The sequence below is a fragment of the Myiozetetes cayanensis genome, unplaced genomic scaffold (genome assembly GCF_022539395.1).
Source record: "Myiozetetes cayanensis isolate MyiCay16 unplaced genomic scaffold, myiCay2020 scf23, whole genome shotgun sequence".
Lineage (NCBI taxonomy): Eukaryota > Metazoa > Chordata > Aves > Passeriformes > Tyrannidae > Myiozetetes > Myiozetetes cayanensis.
In genome coordinates this window covers 199,282-221,688 of record NW_026087445.1, presented here as the reverse complement: position 1 = coordinate 221,688, position 22,407 = coordinate 199,282, and the positions used below count along the sequence as shown (strand labels likewise).

General features: G+C 48.0%; 1 protein-coding gene across 14 annotated transcripts in view; it reads left to right on the top strand.

The window, feature by feature from the left end:
- Positions 1 to 22,407, top strand: part of EXD3 (exonuclease 3'-5' domain containing 3) — a 282,431-nt gene that overhangs the window by 87,009 nt on the left and 173,015 nt on the right. For 10 of the 14 annotated variants that reach the window (XR_007629431.1, XR_007629429.1, XR_007629428.1 and 7 more), the window contains 6 exons: positions 141 to 205; positions 4,647 to 4,817; positions 6,061 to 6,228; positions 16,787 to 16,840; positions 17,313 to 17,452; positions 18,212 to 18,312. Coding sequence is in view for 3 of the 14 variants with exons in the window: in XM_050319851.1 (XP_050175808.1) it covers positions 141 to 205; positions 4,647 to 4,817; positions 6,061 to 6,228; positions 16,787 to 16,840; positions 17,313 to 17,452; positions 18,212 to 18,312 (699 nt within the window). In the remaining 11 variants the exon portion in view is untranslated. The remainder of the gene's footprint in view (positions 1 to 140; positions 206 to 4,646; positions 4,818 to 6,060; positions 6,229 to 16,786; positions 16,841 to 17,312; positions 17,453 to 18,211; positions 18,313 to 22,407) is intronic. The other 4 variants (XR_007629427.1, XM_050319852.1, XR_007629430.1 and 1 more) reach the window with 3 other exon arrangements.

Sequence of the window (22,407 nt, the reverse complement as noted above, 5' to 3'; positions counted from 1 at the left end):
TCCAACACAGTGCACGGAGTAGCTGATTTCTCCCGGGTGAAACAATGCCCCAGTGTGTCTGGGCTGCCTCCACAAAGCCAATAAATCTGTTTTGTTTTGGTTTTCTCCCTCCTTTTCTCTCTCTCTTCCCCCTCCTCCAGGCCAGGACCCACTCGTATTGCTGAAAACCCTTCAGCTTCTCTGGACAAAGCAAGAGCTGAGGAAGGTAAGGCTGAGCCCCCTGGGTGACATGCAGAGCATGTCCAGGCACAGGTCAGACCCGCAGTCCTTCACGACTCTTTCACTCCAGCACACAGGGGAAGAGCCTGTGCATTTGCAGCTACAAGTGAAAAGAAAAGGTACTCTGTGTGATGTGGAGCAGCTCAGGGGCTCCTGTAAAAGAGCTGGAGTTTACAGGGCTGAGTTACAGAGGGAAAAAAATCAAAGTTACTTTTGTTTTGTTTTAAACACTTTTTTGTCCATTAAATGGAGGATCTTGGGGGAGGGGAGGGGGAAGAATATTTCTAGTAGCTGAAAAAAATGAGGGTTGAAGTCGGCAGAGAAGTGTTCTTTGCCAAGTGGAATGATATCAAAGCTTTTGTATTCAAAGTATTTTTTTTTCTGATTTGGTTTGTCTTTGGCTTTTAGAGTGGTGAGTTTACACTGCTTGGCTAAAATTAGTGCTGTAATTTTATACAGCAACCTATGGGCTCTACATGGAGATTTCTCTTAGGGAGTAAAATATATTTCATCTAAATCTTGGAGCTTGAAAACTAACAAAAACAGTAGGTGAATCAGCTGAGTGGTGGGTTTCCCATGTTTAACTCTCCGCTGTTCAGGCAGGTTCACAGCTGAGATGGTTTCTTTTCTGAAAGACCCAGGACCCTGCCTCTCCCCACACAACCCCGTGGAGTATGTCCTGTGTGGAATGGCCAGCGTGCTGAGGACCTGGTGGACGTGCTCCATTCTGGGTGTCTGCAGTGTTTAGTCATTGTCCTGAGCTGCTGCACTTAGACTTTCCATTACTGGTAGTCTGTGGTTCCCAGCTGGAATTATTAAAAACTGGAAACCCAGTGTGAGAGGTGTCTTTCCAAATGGTCACTCACCAAGGGACACTTGAGCTCAGCAACTCTAAAGCCTTGAGCTTTCCATCAAGTTTTGTTACAGTTGGAGGAAAAAAAATATTATCCTTTAGGTCTTGAGGGTAGTTAATCCCACAAAACAACAGTAGGAAAGGGTAATCATCAAAATTCTTTGCTCTGAGTACCCTGGGATCTGTGTGTGGATTGGGAAGAAAAATACTCTGGAAATGACAAAGCCTCCCATATATGTGTCACTGGCCAGGAAGCACCAGAGGATTCCTGCAGGAGGTGGAACAGCTGGAGGATCCCCAGGACTCACACTTGCAGCTCCATGTGTTCAGTTGGTTTGTTTCTCTAATGGTCACAGAATCACAGAAGGTTTGGGTTGGAAGGGACCTTAAAGCTCATCTCGTTCCACCCCCTTGCCATGGGCAGGGACACCTTCCACTAGCCCAGGTTTCTCCAAGCCCCATCCAACCTGGCCTTGGACACTTCCAGGGATCCAGGGGCAGCCACAGCTTCTCTGGGCAACCTGTGCCAGGGCCTGCCCACCCTCACAGCCAGGAATTCCTTCCCAATATCCCATCTATCCCTGCCCTCTGGCAGTTTGAAATCATTCCCTCTTGCCCTGTCATAGAATCATAGAATCATGTCCCTCCATCACTTGTCCCCAATTCCTCTCCAGCTCTGCTGGAGCCCCTTTAGGCCCTGCAAGGGGCTCTGAGGTGTCCCTGGATCCTTCTCTTCTCCAGGTGAACTCCCTCAGCTCTCCCAGCCTGGCAGAGGGGCTCCAGCCCCGTGACCAACTTAGTGGCCTCCTCTGGATTCATTCCAGCAGGTCTATGTCTTTCTTGTGTTGGTCATTACAGTGGAATGCAGCTCCCCAGTGGTGTGTGCAGGTCCCCTGGTCCCACCCTCCAGGCAGTGCTGTGGGGTGCTGGCACAGGCAGGAGTGTGTTTCTCCACCTGGGGGGTGCATTTCTGACCCTTAGTGAACCCTTTTCGGGGCCCATGGTGGGACCAACCAGTGAGGGGAGCTCAGCAGGAGTGTCCCAGTGGGTTCTGACCTGTGCTGGTCATGCTGTGACTGAGATGGGCTGATCCCTGCCCAGGACCAGGCACCCACAGCAAGTGTAGACTCTTGAGGGGAAGGGCTGCAGCTCAGGAGTGTTGTGCTGCTGCTGCTGCTGCCACCCCAATGTCCAGCCCAAATAACTGAGGGAAGTTGGTTTAAATACAGCTCAGTCTGCTCCACTGCCAGGAAAATGGCAGGAGCTTCTCTGCCTCTCACTGTGTGTGCCTGTGAGTGGATATTGTCTGTGATCTTGGAAGAATCAGCCCTTGGTCTCAAATCAGGGGCCGTTGGCAGGAGAGTGCCATGGCATGACCTCAGTTCTGGAACATGGGCATAAGAAATGGTCATTTCCTACATAGGAAAGACAGTTCTGGAATAACCAGGAAGCATCAGCAGACTGCCTGGAGCTGTGTGACTGGAAATAAGGGACCAGAGCTGAATGAAGAAGTGTGCAGTTTGAGCATCAGCAACATTTTCCTATTCCCATGATCTGTCAGGCTGTAGAAATCCCCCAAGGAGCATTCCCTGCCATGGGAATCAATTGAAATGGAAATGGCAGTTCTGTCTGAGAGGAATCCTTCTCTGGCAGAGGAATGAGCGAGGCAGCACAGCACTCTTTCCTCTCTGGTTTAGGTGTCTCATGCCCTTTCTGGTTTTGCTTTTTCCCCTCAGACTGCACACATCATGGCTGAAGGCTTCAGCTGGCTCCGAGGGCTGCAGGGAGGCTTTTTGCCAGTTTGCCCTGGTCTGGCTGGTACCAAGGCCAGACTCTGTCCAGATGAGCACAGTTCATGCTACTGGCAGTGGGGTCAGTGCTGGGAGCTGCTCTGCCCCTGCCAGCAGGACGTGGTGTCTGCTGGAACCCAGCCTGCCAAAGTGCAGGCTCGGACTGCAGCCCAAGGAGGAGCTGAGCAGGGCGGTGGAAGCTCTGAATGTGCTGAAGTGGGGCTTTGGGGGGAAAAGAGCCATTTCTAAGCAGTGCAGTTGAGTTGGCAAGTTGCTTTGTTTTCCTTTGGCTGTTGTATTGGATGTTTGTGGTTGGATAAGAGCTCAGCTTTGCCTGCTGCTGCATCTCCCAGTGAAGATGGAGCCCTGTGTTTAACATCGCAAACTCTTGCCACAGGGAAAATTACTTACAGGGAGAAATCTCTTATCTGAAGTCACATCTTTGTTAGTCATCAGCTTTTTCATGCTGCCTTTGATAGTCTAGTGAGAAAGAAACAGTTTCTGTCGTAAACGATAGGTTCTGTGGTTTTTCCAGACATGAAAGACACTCTTGAAAATGACTCTTCCAGTAAATATTGTCGATGAATAAAAAAGAACAAATTCACTGGCAGATTTTCTGTAGATTTTCTTTTGTTTTCCATGTCATTCTTCAAACTTTGTTTCCATTGGAAGCTCCGACTGGGGCCACGATATACAGTAAATTACAAGTGCTGGCTGCAGCAGGAATGAGCATCTTTTGGATTTGGCTCTCTAGCCAGAGAAGAAAGAGAGCAGCTGCTCTCAGTGATTGCTTGTTTTCGTTCTCTGCCCTGCTCCACACTGGTGCATGTACCATGCAGTGAGAGGTCCTGTGTGGGTACTGAGGATGCCACTTCCTCACCTTGCCAACCCTCCCAGCTCCTTGGAAACTACTTCTAATGTAAACATTATAGAGATATTGCTCAGTACTGCTAATTTATCACTTCTACCAGATGGGTAGTAAGTAGCCTATTAACATTCACAAAGTGAGGGTCCAATTCCTTCACATTTCTAAACACATCACCCTGGGATTCCTAAGATTTATGGCATGGAGTTTTCCCATGTTCCAAGCCCCTTTGCGGGGCCTTTAGGCTCTCAGAGGTGCCTGACGTGCAGGGGGGCTGTAGGTGGTCAGCAGAGAGTACCCTGCTCAGGGAGCTCTGGGGAAAGGAGCACAGATTTGGAGAATGGCAGTCTGACAGAGTTTGAAATCAGGTATTTCATTCATTTTGGCCCTATGTGCAAAATCCAGACTATTCTGAGACTCCCAAATATTCCAGTTACGGTGAGGAGCCATTGTGGCTGAAGTGGGGATAAGGTCAAACGTGCAAGTTTGTGGTGCGGGAACGAGGAGGTTCATACGCTGTGCTCGTGTAGGTTTCTCAGAAGACGAGCAGGTTTTTGAGCCCAATTCTCTACCTTCAATATTGCCATTTTCCTAATAACACCCCTTTCTCCAGCTCACTTCTTTTCTCCCCCTCCCCCAAATCCCAAGCCCCTTTGTCTGCCCCACAGAACAACTTCTCTGTCTTTATGGGATAATTAGTGTGGACAATTGCTGCTTTTCCCATTGGGTTTGAGGTGCAGTGAGCCATGAAGGAATCTGTAATGACATGAAAAGTCACTGGAGGCGCGGATGGTGGCTGAATAGCAACAGTTACCTCTCTGAATAGATTAAATTAAAAAAAATAAAGCTTTGTGTTCAGCCGGGGGAAGGGAGGATTCACTAATCTTTTTGTACGTGACAATGTGGTTTTGTATCTCAGCAGCTCAAGGAAGAAATCAGGCGGGGCTTTGCCGGACTGGAGGACCCTCTGGCAGCACTCCTGGCCATGCTGGAGAACAGCAGTGATTGGAAAGGGAAAGGGCATTCCCTGGGGTATTACATCACCACGGAGCTGCAGCTTTGGATAAAAGAGCATCCTGCTGTTCCACAGGTTAGAAGAGAGTCGGGGGACAGGAGAGAGCGATTGTTTTTAATGTGCCTCAAATATCTCCAATTTCACTTTATTCCACAGTCCAACATCTTCTCTGTAGCCTTATACACAGTGTGACAAGGTGTGAAACTCTTACTGAGATGTTACCTGTGGCATGCTGGTCTGAAAATGAAATCATATTGGAAGCTGTGATGCCAGAGCTCTGTTTCCCATCCCAAGTTGGGATTTCCATCTCTCCAGATCAAACCACTGTGATGGAGCGTGGATCTTGCAGCCTTTCCAGGCTGGAGGCTCTCCCACTGCAACTCTCATCCCTGCTGTCAGGATAAACCCAGTTGCAGTAATCTGCTCTGTGTGTTCTTCCAGCTCTGCAAATAGAAGCCAGTTACTGTAGGATTGCTTAACTCCTGCCATATGGTGGGAATGCAGAAAATGGGAACAGTCTGCCTTTTCAGCAGCCGAATGATTAGTTCTGTAATGTTGGGTCATCAGATTATACTTCCTAATGTTTACCATTCCTTCTGCCTTCCCATGTTCTGACCTATACAGAAAAAAGGTTTTCTCTTTTTTGTAAGCTTTTGGCTCTAACTGCAGGATATTTTTATATTTGTGTTGCTTCCTTTCACATTTTTCCAAATGGCTCTGGTTAGATGTTGAGCTCTGCCATTACAGGATCTGCAAAATGCAGTGAAGTGCTACTGGCACTGAAATTCCTGTGTCATGAGTGTGGGAAATTCCTGTGTCATGCTTGATCATGTGGGAAACACAAGGATTAATTCCTGTGTCTGTGCATCTTTTGATGGTGCTTTTCCTTTTCCTGCCCTTCTTGCACCCAGGAGCAAGCCTGGGAGTGAAATGGAATTCTCATGCCTGACAGGTGAGATCTCCCTGGAGGGGAGTCGCTGGATTCAAAGATTTTCTGTTGGGAACTAGAGAGGAGAATTTCTGAAGAGCTGTGCTAGTTCAGAGGGCATGTTTCCAGTTTCAGATTTTACTTTTGCACAAGGCCATATCCCTTCTCCAGAATTATCCCACAAACTTTTCATGTTTTTGAATTGGATGCTGTGAAAAAAACATGTATCATATTGTTCTGATTTCTGCTTGCAGACTCCATGGGGAAATCGGAGAATCCCTTCCAAAGGAATTGGCTCATTCTCTTTAAACAAGCTGCATTTCCCACTGCCATTGAACCACAGCCATCTTTACTAAACCTGTGTTTGATTTTTGTTTTCGTTTTCTCAAGTCTGGCATCCAGCTGAAGAAGCTGCAGGCCCGTGTGCTCAGAATCCTCTCCCAGTGCCCAGCTAATCTGCTTGACCCCCTGATCAGCATTTACCAGCTCCACACAGCAGACCGGAACTATTTGCTTGAACATGTCAGTCATCTTTATCTCAAGGGCAATTACAAAGAGGTGGGTCATGTCTTTCAAATAAATTTACCTTCCCAGCTCTCTGTGAATGTCCGTGTCCTTTTTTTTGGATGCATTTCAATGCGAATTCCATTTCATCCCAGCAGCTGCAGGCTGTGAATGCTGCAGCTTAGCAGGCTCTTTCCCTGTACAGGAGCTGTGTCCAGCCTCGGCTGTTCTGCTGGCTGAGTACAGAATGCCAGGGAATCCTCCCTCCACTCCTTCTCTGACATTGGAAAGTAATAGGTTAATAGGGTTTAATTTGGAGAATTTAAGGGGATGGTTGTGTTCTTTTTTGTTTTCCCTGTCTGTAGCAAGAAACGAAGGGATTTTAGTAGCCGGTCATAGACCTGCTGTCCTGTCTCCAGCCTGCCTGCAGCTAGAGGGCTTGGAAAACTCAGTGATTGCCCCAACCTCAGTTCTCAGCTGGAGGAGTTTTGAAGCCTCTTTACCATTGAGGCTCATGTTCAAACTGTGTAACTGCTCCTGTATCTGAGCCTGGTGGCTGATACAGACAGGAGTTCCCCACACCCAGGAGTGTGTTTTACCCTGGGGTTACAGCACCGCAGCACCTCTGGCATCACGGACATACCCTGGTGGCCTTGGGAGTTCTCATCTTCTCATGAGCAAACTACAATAGTGCCAGTGCTTTAGATGAGATATTAGGGAGGAATTCTCCCTGTGAGGGTGGGGAGGCCCTGGCACAGGTTGTCCAGAGCAGCTATGGCTGCCCCATCCCTGGAAGTGTCCAAGGCCAGGTTGGACAGGGCTTGGAGCAACCTGGTCTAGTGGAAGGTGTCCCTGCCCATGGCAGGGGGTGGAACTGGGTGGTCTTGAAGGACCCTCCCAACCATTCTATGATCTTTCTGTTTTAAAGACAAAAACTATAGGTTTCTTTTTCTCCCATGAAGGTGGTTCACTTGGATGGTGTAGAACAACTTGACCTTGTTTAGCCAAAGGAAAATCTCAAGTAGCAGCATTAAAAATCCTGTTCTGTAAAGCTGGATTCCCGAGTGAGATCCTGGAATTCCATTCTTGTTGATTTCTTCACTCAAACAAAGATATTTTGTATTTGGCTCAAAATTCCCAGGTAGCTGCTGGATACTCACTCTTTTGCTCAGAAAGGTTTTGAATGTGTTTGACAGTTGTAACAGAAATGTCCTATTTGACTATATTCAAGTGGGATTTTTTAAGTTCATGGCTCCAAAGATATTTGTTGTTTTCATGAGAAATACAGTTCTTTCTAGATCTGGTTTTGGAAAGCTGTAAATTTTTTTTTGTGGAATTGTTTTTCTGTTCTTTCTTCCTCAGCAGAGCTCACTTACTGCTCATTCCCAGTGTGAAGAACAGGAAACCTCAACAGCTTCTCACTCTCAGCCATAACTTTCTTCTAGTTTTGTTTTGTTACCAGACGGATGAATAGAAATATCTTCAAAAATAACAGGAAATCTTTTACTGCCCTTGGGGACTGAACATACCTCAGTTCACAGCAAATAACCCCAAACAACCTGGAGCTCAGGCTCTGAGCACTGCAGTGGGCTGAGGGTGTCTGTCCATCCTGCTATTCCCCATCTCTCGGCTGGAGCAGTGGAGCAGATTCACATGTAGGATTTTTGGCTCTTCAGTCTCTCACCTGAAAGGACAGAAACCAATGCAAATCCTGGCTACCATTATTATTTTCTTGCTGTGTTTGCAATAAGACACCAGGTGTTTTACAGTTCAGTACTTAAAGGGGCTTATAAAAATGAGTAAGAGAGACCTTTACATATATAATGGCCAGTCTTCGCGAGCGAAGATCCAGGGAAGGTCTTTACACCTTCCAGCCTGCGCATTGGATTTTTTTTTTTAGGTGAGACACAGTGTGCGCAGAACTGAGCCCACCCTTTAATCCTAAGGTTCATCTGCCGGGGCCAAGCGAGCTTGGACGGTGGCAGCGAGGTCCTTAGGACGTAGATGGGTTGCCTTTAAGGGCTAATGAGCTCCACCTGCCCGGGAGTGGCCCTGACCGGGAATCGAACCCTGGTCTCGGCGGTGACCGTGCCCTTACCACTAGACCACCAGGGGCTCCAGACCTTTACATGAGCAGAAAGTGATAGGACAAGGGGCAATGTTTTAAACTAAAAGGGAGAAATCAGTTATTAGGAGGAAATTCTTCCCTATGAGGGTGGGGAGGCCCTGGCACAGGTTGGCCAGAGAAGCTGTGGCTGCCCCATCCCTGGAAGTGTCCCAAGGCCAGGTTGGACGGGGCTTGGAACAACCTGGGCTGGTGGAAGGTGTCCCTGCCCATGGCAGGGGATGGGATGGGATGAGCTTCCAAACCAAACCAGTCTGTGATTCCAGGATTTATTGTAGAGCAGATTATTCCCTGTGTCTGTGGTTTGCCAGCCATGGATTTCCACACCTCTGCCCAGCAGGTTAAGGCTCCTTTCCCTCATGGAGGTTTTGGAGAAAGTTCCCTTTGGCAAATGAGATCCCAGAGCTCCCTGGGCATGGCCATGGTCGTTATTTGTTTCTGAAGTGAATCCAACTCTCCTTTGTGCCTGGTTTTAGTGAAGCTGGTGGGAGGCTGAGCGGGTTGAGGGCACTGTGGGAGGGCACAGGGCTCAGGAGATCCCTGTCGTGGCCTGGCACGGTGCAGGTGCTCGGGGCTGGTTTGGCAGCACAGGCTGTGGTGAGCAGGTCCCGCTGGTAGCGCTGCCAGCGGATGGCACTAGCGCTCCCGGGATGCAGGGAAACCACGGGTACAGCGGCCTGGGAGAATGCAGGGACATGTGACTGGGGGGTTGAGGTGTCCGGGCTTTTGGGGGTTTATCCATCCTGTTGTGAATGGAGTGTGCAGCTGCTGGAGGAGCCCTGGGCACTGGGAGCAGGGTGAGGGGCTCCCAGCTCTGCCATCATGGCCCCCACAGTGTGGGGAGATGGGAGGCTTTAACATTCCCACTCAGGGAGTTCCAGCTGAAGTGTAGCAGCTTTGTCCCCTTCCCAGAATCCCTCCAAAACCAGCCATGGCTCCGTGCTGCCCTCAGCCTGGGCTGTGCCAGTGGTGCCAGAGCCCAGCCATGCTGCCAGGCCGATGTGGTGTGGGAAGAGTTCTGGGGAACCCAGTGTGGGAAGGGCTCTGGGTGCCGGGGCTGTGTGGGAAGGGCTCTGGGGGACCCAGATGTGGTGTGGGAAGGGCTCTGGGTGCCGGGGCTGTGGTGTGGGAAGGGCTCTGGGTGCCGGGGCCGGGACAATGCGGGGATTCAGCAGACCGGGGGTAATGCAGCGCGAGCGGGGCTGCGAGAGGCCCTGAATAGGCCAGGCTGTGCTGGAGAAGAATGAGGGGTAGGCAGAAGGCAAGCTAGTGTTTCATGGTCATCTTATGTTACACTTCAGCCTTTCAAAGAGTGTCTGGGGCTGGTTGAATGAACCTCTCTTGCACTGCGAATGCGGGAGCCCAGAGACAAAGGGGACTCTTGTCACTCGCAGGCCCCTTTGGGGAATAAAAGCCATTGTCACATGAACAGGGGCAGTCTGGCAGGCTGTGCATGCTTCAGTGCCCCATGATATCGCTAAGTCTCAGCAGAAATCACATTCAGGGCCCTGTCAGCTTTGATTAGCGGGGTCTCATGACTTAATGTGCTGCGATATTTCATGTCTAAGGGTGGCGGCTGTCTTTCTGGGGGATGAATGCCCTCTATTGTCCACTGAGTTATTTTATTTACATTTTTTTAAACAGCTTATAAAGGTAAAAAGATAGCTGTGCTTAAAGAAAAAAATCAAATTCCTTTGCTTCTGGATCAGCAGTGTGCGCTGCTCAGGTCAGATACAGTGAAACTTGTTTTCACAGTCAGCATCAAAGTTCTCGTCTTGTTTAACAGCTTTATAGTAAATTCTGAACAGGTGGCAGTGGAGCTGGGTTTAGGAAGGAAACAATAAATAATCTTTTTAGCCTCTGACAACCAGAAATATTCTTGGGCCTGAGAGACCTCCCACTCCAGCCTCTCTGTGTCGGTGATTCGCAGCATTCTCTCCCCTTCATCACTTTGCTTCTTAAACAAGAATACTGGATGAAGCTAGTAGCATTTTATTTTTAACAGGCTTTTGGTTGCTGCCCATTCAGATTTCTCTGTTTTTAAAAATAGAGTATATTTTCTTTACTAGTGTTTCATCCATTAATTTCTACATATAAGGAAGGATCATTCCATATGTTAAATTTGATTCGTTTGCTCTTTCAATTAAGATAACCTGGGTTATCTATTAGAGTTCAGTTGTTAAAATTTGCCATAAAATATGTACCCAGGGAAAAAGCTGTTAAGACACAGAATTTCATGTTTTTGTCAGCAATACATACTCCTGCAGATGTAATAGAAAGGGTGGTTGATCAGAGTTAAACTCAAATACTCAAAGGTGTAACAATGACCAGTTCAATCCCCACCATGACCTTCACTTTCAGTGCTATGATGCTTTGAACACCAGGTTAGGGGTGCTGGTGTTTGTACTCCTCCTTCATACATAGTGCTGGAGTGCACACGATGCATCTTTGCAGATCTGTCAGTAGAGATCAGTGTTAGCATTGATCAGATTCTGGATTCCTTCACTCTGAGTTTTTTTGAGCTGTTCTCAGGCCAGGGAAACGTCTCTGATACTGCTGCTTCCCTCCATTCACCACCTCAGTTATACAAAGGCTTGTTCAACTTTTGCTGTGTTTTAAGGCCTGTGCATTTGAGTTTCCTTGTTTCTTTTAAATTAAGAACCATAATGGAGAGGAAAACAGAGGAAATGTTACAGCAGTTGTTTCTCACGTAGAGATGACAACGTTAGTCTCAACCTTTTTCTCGTATTAACTTGCTCTGCTGCTCAAGGACAGCTTTACTGGCATGTTTCCTGCCAGATGATTCCCCTCCAGAGCAGAGCAGCCAAACCCTGGCCATGCAGGGGCCACTGCCACCTGGTCCCGACCTTGCAGCTTTGGGAGAGGCTCTGCTGGTGGCCTGTGCCTGGGGAGTGGTGGGGAAGGAACCTGAACGATGCTGGGAAATGGTAACTGAGATGGTAGTGCTCTGCTCCTCCCACCAGCATTTCTGGGCTCTGGGAGAAGTTGGGAGGATGAGCAGCAGATCCAGCCGTGCAGGGAGTGTGGATCTGGGGAAGGTGAGGGGCCTGAGCCCACAGGAGCCTTGAGCAGTGCTCCAAAGGAGTGCTCGAGGGGGTGCTGACCAGTTAAACCCTGTTTAAAAGTGCTGAGTGACCTGAGGAAGACAAATCATAGAAGTGTTGGTCTCAGTTGCCTATTCCCCTCATCTGTGCACAGGTGTATTCCAACCTTGACTTTTACTTCTCCACCTCAAATTCTTTAGTTAGGAGTTAGTTGTCCCTGCTTCATGGTCTCGCTCCTTCATGGTCCCTTGAGAGCGGACCTGAGAAATCTTGTGTTTTCTTCGTTTCTGCAGACCTTCACCTCAGCCAGCTGTGTGTGTCGAGTGCCCTTTGAGCAGGAAGCAATCAGCCATCAAACCTGATGTCATACACTGTGCAGGGATGCACTCAGAACTCCAGCAAAGCTGATGAGGCACAAGTTTGAAATGAGTGATTCCAAAACACAAACCAGATGTGCCCGATGATTAATACCTGGTGTGCCTTTTACTCAGTTATTTCTGCCATTATCCGAGCTTTGATCACTGTGATTTTCCTGGTGGTTGGATCCTCCTCTGCAAAGTCTGGTTCTGTTGTTTGGTTTATTCTATGGGTTTTCAGAAATTCATTTGCCGTTGGTTCAGAAATAGTGCACTAAGTCAGGCACAGACTTACTGACCCTTGTGCTGTCCCAGCTTGCAAGCAGAGCTAAGTAACACAGGAGTCATCAGAAACCACTGGTATCTGTCGTGCATCACCACTCCAAGCAGTTCTACTGAAGAGGTTGTTCTTCTGATGTGAACCCCACTGTGGGAAAATTGCCTAAATTGTCAGTGTAGACACCACCCAAACGCACATGCCCTTGCAGATAAGATCTTGTGTGGCTTCCTGCACCTCGTGCTGTACGTGGAAAAATAGTCATTTTTAGATGAGACAGAGCCAATTGCATTCAAAACAAGCCGAGAGGATCAGCTGTTGGTGCAGGGTGCTCTGGGCCCTGCATTCAGCCCAGAACACTCCCCACTTTCCCATTCTCTTGGTGTTGCAATCGCGTGACAGGAGGAGTGGGCTGGTGCTCATGACTGGGCCTCGACATGTCAGGTTTGGGAAACTTCCCCCCTCCTTTGGTCACTGCACCTACACACGGGTTAGGTAGAATTCAGTGTAGCTGTGAATCTCCCCCGGCCTCAGCCAGCCCTCTGCTGTATTTTAGGTGTCTGTCCTTGGGAGACTAAACTATTGCAAAGTGTCCAAACAGGATTTTTGCTTTCACCATCATTAAGTGAAAGAATGACCCAAAATGAGAAGACTTGGGAGCTTTGACAGGAATCTGGATCAGGCATCGGGCCATCAGCTTTCCTCCTGTACTAAGCAGTGGCTTCATCATGTACCTCTCCTGTGTACACCTGGGGGTTCAAGGCAGGAGAGGGATCAGCCTTCCCCATGTTTGTTGTCACCAGGGGTTTTAGTACAGGTTGAATATTGTTAGGTGCAGCAATAACTCTAATTATTGCTGTTATTAGATTACCTGCTATAACTCTCTGTGTATGAAATGTATTTTTGTGAGAGGGCTCCCTGTACCACCAGCCACGACAGTAACACATTCTCTGTGGAGCTTGAGGGGGTGAGTAGACCCTGATAAGCTGCCAGTATCTCAGCATTCCCAGAGCTTCCCCACTTTCCTGCATCCTAGCTCGATTCTTTGCTCCTAATGGTCAGCTGGTGCAGAGGGGAGGGATTTGTGTCGCCCAGGATTTGTGTCGCTGCTCAGGATTTGTGTCGCCCCGCTGATGCAGCCTGAGGGTCTACACTTGGGTGAATGGGATTGCCACCTTCCAGCTGCCCTGGCTCACCTTCCAGCCCAGCCTGGAGTGCAGCACTGCAGGTGGGGAATGCTGGGTCTGGGTGGGGAGGGGGATTCTCACCCCTTCATTGCAGCCTCGTTGAAGTGTTTGTTTTCTGACTACAAAATGAGCCTGCGAATGAGGTGTTGCTTTGCAGGAGATCTTATCAGCTATAAACAGACTGTTAAAAATAGGGTCGTTTTACACAAAACTTGTTTGTGGAGTGCAACAATTCAAAACACGATAATAACAAAACAAAATCCTAAAATAGCTCGAAGTTGAGACCACTGACACAGCTGCCAAGCGCTTTCATCTTTATTACAGTTACTCATATCTCTTCTCTTACTATTCCCATTGTAAACACGCTGATGTTATCTCTCCCGTCCTCCCTGTTGGGCCGCCAGCCCGTGTAACTGCACCCTGCGATCCAGCCTGGTGCTTGTTCCCGGGGCCCAGGTCATGCTGCTTCCTCCACGTTCAGTTCCAGGCGTGGACAAGGCTGCTGGTGTTCCCTGCTGAGGGAAGGTTCTACCAGCAGCACAACTGGTCTGGCTACTCCATCCCTGCCTTGAGCTGGAGGATGTTAAATTGCTGTTAAAAAGCAGTTTTATATAAGCTTTGGAACAGCTGCCAGAGCAGTGGTGGAGTCGCCATCCCCGGAACTGTTCAAAGAACATCTGGATGTGGCACCTGGGGACGTGGTTCAGTGGTGAACATGGTGGTGGTGAGGGATTGATGGTTGAACTTGGTAAACTTAAATGTCTTTTCCAACCTTAGGGATTCCATGAATCTGTGCATGCTCTGCTTGAAGTTCCTCTGTCCTCCAGCCCCGGCGTGGTGGGGCTGGGTGTGCCAGCCCTGGGGTGGGAAGGTGAGGGCTCTCCATGCTCTGGACAAATCAACATCTACACCTACATCTCCACCCTTTGGTACAGGCTGGAATATCCAACCAGGAAAAGAGGAAAGCCCAACTTGACACCGTGCATGTTCATCTGATTAAGTCACCTGTACAGTTAATAGAGCTGGAGATAAAGCTCTGCCATTTAGATAACAGGGCTGCAATTAGGTTAATCTGAACATTAAAGAGCCATTAGGGAACCGCTGGATATTGCACATTAAAGGTAATGGCACAGTAAAGGTGCTCAGGAGATCAGATGGTGAATTCAACAAGGTTTGGAGAGTTGCAAGTCTTTTTTTTTAAAATTATTTCTTTTATTTCAGCAAACTGAGGAGCTCTGAGGGGGAAGGGGGGGAACAAAACCAGCTGCCAAAGCTTTGGAGACCCAAGCCCCTTCTTCAGGTCCAAACCAGAAGTAGCACCCTTCACCTTGTCTACAAGTGGAGAATAATCAGTCTACAGTGGAGAATGAACTTTGAACTTTGGGATGTTACTCTGATAAGTTGAGAAAAGGAACTTGGTGCTTGTGGAGCAGAGGAGCTGTTGGTCTCTAAGAGGTGGAATAGTCTGGAGTAAAAAATTTGGCTGAGGTTTAGTTGGGCTGAGCGATGCTCATGTACCTTTCTGTTCAGTGTTTGTAGCAGTCTCTGCATTAATGGTGGTTCCTGCTTTTGTCACTTAAAGCTCCTCTGTTGATTTCTCTTTTGGGGATGAAGCCTGGACTTTCAGTGTTCAAAAAACCAAAACTCCCCTAAAACCCCCCAAAACCAAACCCAAATCCAACATAAAAAACTAATGTTTTCCAGCTGCTGACTGGGACAGAAGGATTTAACAGCTGGACTTCCATGATGTGTAGTGGTTCTCTGCTTTTGCACACTCCTGGTCTGTGGTGCAGTGGATGAAATACAAGCATGAATTCCCCAGAAAGTGACATAATCCATGGCTTGTGCCGTGAGCAAGGCTCAGATGAGCTGTGAGGTGTCTGGGGCTTGGCTGGCTCTGCAGAGCATGTGCTGCCAGTGGTGGGCTGAGTTCAGGTGTCACTCAAATGCTGGGAGGGATCACAGAAAATGGATTTCAAGGTGTGTGCCTGCCCCAACTCGGGGTACTTTCTTTGGTTAAATCTTTCTAGAAAGGTTTCATGCATGTGATGTGTAATGGTGGGGGTTGTGTTTCCTTGGGGAAAGGCACATCTGTTACTGCATTATGTTTGCTCACATGTTAGGGGGCCTATAAGAAAGATGGGGACAAACATTTTAGCAGGGCCTGCAGTGGTAGGACAAGGGGTGATGGTTTTTAACTAATAGAGAGGTGATTTAGATTAGATATAAGGGATATAAGGGATTTTTTTACAGTGACTGTGGTGGAGCACTGGCACAGGTTGCCCAGAGAAGCTGTGGATACTCCACTCCTGGAAGAATTCCAGGTCAGGCTGGATGGAGGCTCTGAGCACCCTGATCCAGATGAAGTTGTCCCTACTCACTGCAGGGGGGTTGGAACTAAATGGTCTTTAGAGACCCCTTCCAACCCAAACCATTCTATGATTCTACACTTGAACAAATAACACAGTTCTAAAATGCAAATATTTTGACAAATGCATAAGTTTCCTGATCTTTCTCTCAAATCAAAATCCATCACAGAGAGCAGAGAAATCTGTGGAAGAGAAGAGCTTTTCCTCCAAGCCCTACCACACTGGTTTTATCCATATTTGAATAAACAGGCATTTGTGAACTCAGGGGGCAGGGTTAGTGTTTTCAACACTGCTTAGAACCGTTTGGGAAATACAGCCTCACTTTGCAAAGCAGAAGGACACTTCTGTAAATCCTCCTCATTGCCTTGTTCCCAGTTCAGCACTGAGACACACACAGAGTGTCAAAGGCTCCTTGCCCTTATTGCTCCAGTTACTGGCACAGTGCACTGTGTTAAAGCAACCCACTATGTGCTTTTGTGTATTTGAGATCCAGGTGTTCTTACACACTTCAGAAATTAGACAGTATTAACTACTGTAAATCCTAATTGGTGTCTGTGGCTCCCAAGCAGTGCACAGTTAGAGCTTCATCCACTCCCCTAATCCCCAGCTGGGATGGGACAGGCTGAACCAGTTCTCCTGAGCCTGAGTTCCTGCAGTTCACCCCAGCAGGTTCCTTGCTGCAGAAGATCCTGATTTGGATGCAATTTGTGAATGTGGTAGGTCTTGGCTTATGAAAGATTTGGAAATCCCACCAAAGGGAGAAATACAGTTCTTCCCATCTTGCTGCCTGTGGTGACCCTTGGTGTTTTCAGGGGTGTGGGGCGACACAGGAATTGGGAAAACTGAAACCTCTTGATTTCAGGGTGTTTGAAATCTTGAGTTGCTTTCACAAAATCCAACTATTTTACAGAATTTCAAAGGCTCAGAAAGGTGTACTGGGTCAGGTGTTTTGATGGGAAGTAGCCATCTCAGCTGGTTTTGTCCAAGTGCTTCACTTTCTCTCTGCCTGCCTGACAACGTGATCTTTAATTTTTGCTCCAGGAGATGTTGCTAATCATGATATGCAGCTCTGCCAGGAGTGCTCTTGTACATTTGGAAGTGACCAAATGTTTGCAGGATTTGTTCTTGACAATGTAACAGAAATAATTAACACATTAAAAATGTGTATAATAGCCCATTTATCCACTGTGAGGTTCTTCTAAATACACACCTTTTTTTATTTATATTTTCTAGGCAGCCATACTGAGTATTAAGCTGCAATTACAGCCAGATCAAGATGTGGAAAAGGTGAGTCATTTCCTCTGCAGGCTCCTCTATCATCAGATCTACCTTTTGTTCAGCAGGACATCCATCAGGGCCCTCCAAGTCATGCTGCCTTTCAGTTGAGGCTTTACTTCATTCCCAAGAAGTAACAGTTGCACTGATGATGTACCTTTACATCCAGGTTAGGCACAGAGTGTATTTTGTTAGACCTCATTCTGGCCTCCTGCCCTGTGTTTCTGGCTGCAGCCTCTGTTACAACAAATCCTTGCTGTGTTCAGCACTGGGATGGAGGTCAGTGCTTTTACTACATTGAAGCTTTGCTAATATTTGTGTTGAAAACATCAGAGCACTCTCATAGGCAGCACTGGGGGGCTAAGCAGGGGGTTGGGACTTGCTCCCTGTGTGTGGGATGCAGGGAATGGGACAGGATTTAGTCATGGACCCTCTCCGTGCCTTCTGTGGCTCTGTGGCGATCAGAGGTCATTTCTTCTCCTAGATGTGCATCCCACTGCTGCTCCAGGATAAAGCTAATGTGGTGGAAGATTATGTGGGAGAATATCCTGAGCTCCAGAGGAAGCTCTTGCAGATCCTGGACTCATGGTGTGATCCTGGTGTCAACATCAGAGACGTCACAAGGTAGAAACACTTGTGTTTCTGAGCAGGGGCCAAGGTGCTGCCAGAGCACTGTGTGCTCCCTGCTTGTCTGTCTGCAGTCATGTCCCAGCATAAGGCAGTGCAAAATCCTGACCTTTAGCTGAGAAAGGGGAAATTGTGGTGTCTGTGCCAGAGCCTTCTCAAGTGCCCCGGCCCAGGACAGAGGAGTTGTTGCTCTTGACAGATGCTCCATTCCTGCAGGAGCAGGAGTGCAGTGAAAGCTGTGCAGCACATCACAGGAACAGAACAGATCACAGGGAGGCTGGAGCAATCAGCCTCTTGTGCCTTGCTGCAGACAAGGGTGAGTCAGTATCGGTTGTACAGGTTTGGCAAGGAAGATAATGCTGTGATGAAGTGGCAGAAAAACAAGAGATGCAAGTGGTTAACATTCATGTGCTTGTCAAATGGTGGTGTGTGTTTTAATTTCTGACCTGCCTCTCACTAGAATAACTCCTGTCAGTCACAGAGCCAGCAGCACAGTCAGAGTCATGGTGTAGCTGCAATAGTTGCAGGCTTAGCTCTGAAAAAGAGATTAGAAGGAATTGCTCGCTTTCTTTAAAATGAACCTATGGACTTGCTTCAGTCACTGACTGAAATTTGTGTGGTAATACTGTTGGCCTTTTGCTGTGCCTTGGCCTTACCAACACCAGCAAACCCCAATCCCTCTGCTGTTATATATCTGCTATTTGGGAAACATCCTTTAGGTGATGCCACAGGTATGTATTTCTGATGTTGTTACAGACCATATCAAGGCCTGTCCAGATACAAACCAGAAAAATTTAACCACAGAACACTCAGCAAGCTGGTCTTCAGGCTCCTGGACCGATTCCACGTAGATCCAGGTACGGGATATTGCAACATGTTGTGGAGTTATGTCAGCAATAAAGAACACACAAAGTCAATTTGTCTTCTTCCGTGTTCATCAAGGAATTTCTGCTGCCATTTATCTTGGGGAGTTTCAGGGTTTAATTAATGATCCTGAGAAACAAAGCTGGTAAGTTATGGGAATTATCACTTTGTGCTGTCTAAGAATGAAGTGCTGGTGACTAATAAACTGTTTCTGCCATGATATGAAATAAATCCTGCCCTCAGCATGGCTCTGCATAAACACACCATGGTCAGCTCTGAGTTATGACTCCATTCCTCTCACATAAGAGGCAAGTCATTATTCACTGGGGATCTGTTTTCTTGAGCTCCGGGTCCGTCAGCTGGGAGGAGATAACCCTTGGGAAGCAGGAGCCTCAGAGCCCTTTGTATTCTTTGTATAAACTAGGGTTGGTGGTAGGGAATTTTAAGGCTCCTGCAGCCTTGAAAGTAGCACATTCTCTGTCACTGAACAGATCTGCTTCACCTGCAGATATCAGTTCCCTCACAAAATCTGCTTTGCTTTGGTTGTTAGCAGGGACTGTTGATTTTTCCTTCCCTTTAGGACCTTGCATCAGACCCCTTTAGGTGCACCCTTAGCTTTTACCCTGCAGAGTCTCCATCATCAAACCAAGATATGCACTTCTCTTTTCTTGCACTGAAAGTGTTCTCTAACCACAAATTGTGGGCTTATTACACCTGTCAGCAACACTATTGCATATTAATCTTCCCATCTTCAGAATGGTGTTCAGAAGTTAACACGTTAAACCTTGCAAACCTTCATTGGAGTAGAAGTGTATATAATTAAACATAGCACATTGCTGTGAAAGCTGAGACATATGAGGGGGATTTATTTAGAAATTAAAACCTTCCCAGGAGCTCACTAGTCTTCAGTAATTTTTCCTCCTTGACAAGGTTGGGCATTCAGTCAACTGTGTTGTCTTTGATGATCTGTAAAGGGAGTTGAGTTGTTCCCCTTTCCTTATGAAAGGTCTGCCAAGGGTATGATATAACAGTAGAGGTTAAATAATATAACTGTTCACATGTAAAATCCTGAGAAATAATAATTAAAGAAAAGAAAAATCAGGAGAGGAGCATGTAGGTATGGGTCTCAGGTGCACTCTGTGGGATGCAGTCTGCTTCAACCTGCTGGTGGTTTCCAGATGTTGTAGCTGCTGATAATAATGGCCAAATCTTGCTGGTCCTCCCCAACCATTCACTGGTGAGGAGGTTCCTCGAGGCAGATACAGATCCCATTCCTGCCTGCCCTTCCAGACGTTTATCCCATGCAAACTGCAGTGTCTGCAGGGCAGGGTCAGTCCCTGCCCACCCCTTCTGAAGTGAGAGGGGATGTGGATAATTGGTTTGGACTTTGGGCAGGTAAAAGCAGCACTGGATAACTGTCATAGTGCGATATGTGAAAGTTGGTGTTTATTTTTTGCATAATATCACATGCAGTTATGAGCAACAATTCACACTTTGCTGAGCTGTGGCTGTCAGTCTCCTTTGAAGTGCTTTGGAAAGGGATGAATGCCCTGCAGAGGAATTGCTGCCTTAGTACTGGTCATGCTGGAACTGAATTGGGAAATGCTGGCTGGAACAATGTGGCTTTCCTTGTCTTCCCACCTCTCCCCTCCCCTCTACTGAATTTCTGAGTGTTCTTTCTCTGTTCTCTGGTGGAAGCAGGTCTGACTGTGATGAAATAGTGTGCAAGAAGGCAGCAGGCTGGGCAAAACATACAGATGAAAGAACCCCTCGTGACTCTTGTTCTAAGCAGCTTCCCCAAAAGCTTGCAGTGAGGTAGAACTCACAATTCTTGTCACCTCTTGTCACCTCACCTGACTGGGGGCTCGTTTGGTGCCGCAGCTCCTGCTGCTGTTTTCAGTCTCCTCCTCACTGTGACTCCTGGCTGTGGGAGCCTGAGAGGAGCAGTAGCAGAGAGGGAAGTGGCTTTGGTGAGAAGAGCTGGAGGATGGTGTTTCTGGGTATGAGGAGGCAGACTTGTGTGTGACTCAGTTCTTGCAGTTCCAAATTGACTTTCAGATTTCACTCTCCGAGCTCGCTCTTGCCCACTCCCTGTAAATCACACTGAGTGCCAGGCTGAGGTGTCCATCAGCCAGTGGGATCTGAAACACTCCTGGGAACTGCCAGCCTTACATTCCAGAGCTGGACAGGAGGTGGCCCAATATAAAAAAAAGATGTGGAATCCTCCTTGATTAGTCCTCCTCTGCTTTTTCAGAGCTATGTTCCTGTTAACTCACAAACAGGGTGTGGTAAGTGGGAGATTTTCTGCCGAGTCCCAAAGGTGTCCCAATAAAATGTGTGTGGATTCCATTTAATTACCCTTATTGGGGAAGGAAGGAGTTGGGCAGAAGTGGTATGTGATTGAGGAAATTGAGGTTTATAGAGTCTTTCCTCACACCTGGGTCAGCGTGCTCTGGTTTAACGAGCCTGTAGCTTTTTCAAGCTAATTGCAGAATACTCTTTGGAGACCCTGTGAGGTTGACTTCACAAACACAAGTTTCAGTCAAAACAGATCTCAGAGGTGAGGGAGCAGCCCCTTCCCAGGGCTGACATGGTCGAATCTGTTCTCTGCTGTGGTTTTGCACAACTGGGACATGCAGAGAGTTCAGGGATGTTTTTCACTGACAGTTCCTGGGGTTTGAAGTAGAAATGATCCTGCTCTGAGAAGTGTGATAATCTCAGATACTGGGCTTGATGCCTCTGTGCCAATGAAGCAAATAACAGCAGTGTGACAGAGAGGAGACAGATGGGGACTGAGTGCCCAGTTAATGGAAGTGCTTGTGCTGTAGCAGCGTGAGAGGTGAGCTGAGCGCCTCAAGGTTTGAATGCTCTGTGCTTTTACCACAGTCTTTAAAAGATTTTTTAGTATAAACCAAGAGAAATGTTTCTTTTACTTGAGCACTGGGTTATCCGTTTGTTTCAACAAGTGATTTCCGTTTGTGTGACCCCCTTCCCCCCCTCCCCACACACACACACACACCCCCCACCGGGGCTGCCGCGCTCCAGGCGGGGCCGGGGCAGCAGAGGGCAGGAGAGGGCTGTGCACAGCCCCACACGTGCCCAGGTGAGGCAGGGCTGGGAATTCACAGCCCCACGTGTGCCCAGGTGAGGCAGGACTGGGAATTCACAGCCCCACATGTGCCCAGGTGAGCCGCAGCTCACACCTCCTCAGGGCTTGGGGACCTGCACACACGTGGCAGGGCAGTCACCAGGGGGGCACTTTCCAAAGATGCTGAGTTAGAAAAAAGGGAATGACTCATGCAATTCAACAGGAATGCCTTTGGAAGGATGAAATTTCAACGTTTTACCTTTCCCTCGCTAAAACAGAGCAGAAGGTTTTTCCTCTCCTCTCCTCTCCTCTGCTCCCTTCCTCTCCCCTCCCTCTCTTTTTTTCCCTGACTTCCATGTGCTGTTCTGGAGTGTTTTAACTCAGGTGTTCAACACCAGCCCAACTCTGCACACCCTGTGCCCGAGGAGAACCTCCAGGCTGGGACATTGGCAGGCAGGAGCCCCATTCCCGAGGCTGCAGGGCCAAGGTGCTGAAGGAGGAGGGGATGGAATGTGCCCCAGTCTTTTCTAAGGCCCTCAGACTGAAGAGCAGGCAGTAGGATATGACCTGCTCTAGGCCCTGACATGCTGACCAGGAGCTCCAAGCTTTTTTGTGGAAAAGCTATCCCCATCCTGGCTATTCTGAGCATGAATTCCTCATATCCACATGGTGTCTCAGGGTACACTAGGGCATATTTTCCTTTAGGTGTGGATCACACCCCTGTACTGTGCTCTGTTCTCGCTCCAGGCAGCACAGCCAGCAGGTAGCTCAGGGATCTGAGAGGGAGTTTGGGGCTTCTGCCATGTCACCCCCTTTATGAGGGCCGTGGGCCCTGAGCTATGGTGCCACTGAGCATTTGATGAGACCCTGATGCTTCTTTCAGGCTACAACAAGAAGACGTTTTCTTGACTGCAGCCCTGTCCTCCCCTAATTCTCATTTAGGGATTAATCTCATAACACAGCGAGAGCCCAGTGCACTGACTGCTGCTCCTCAGATTCC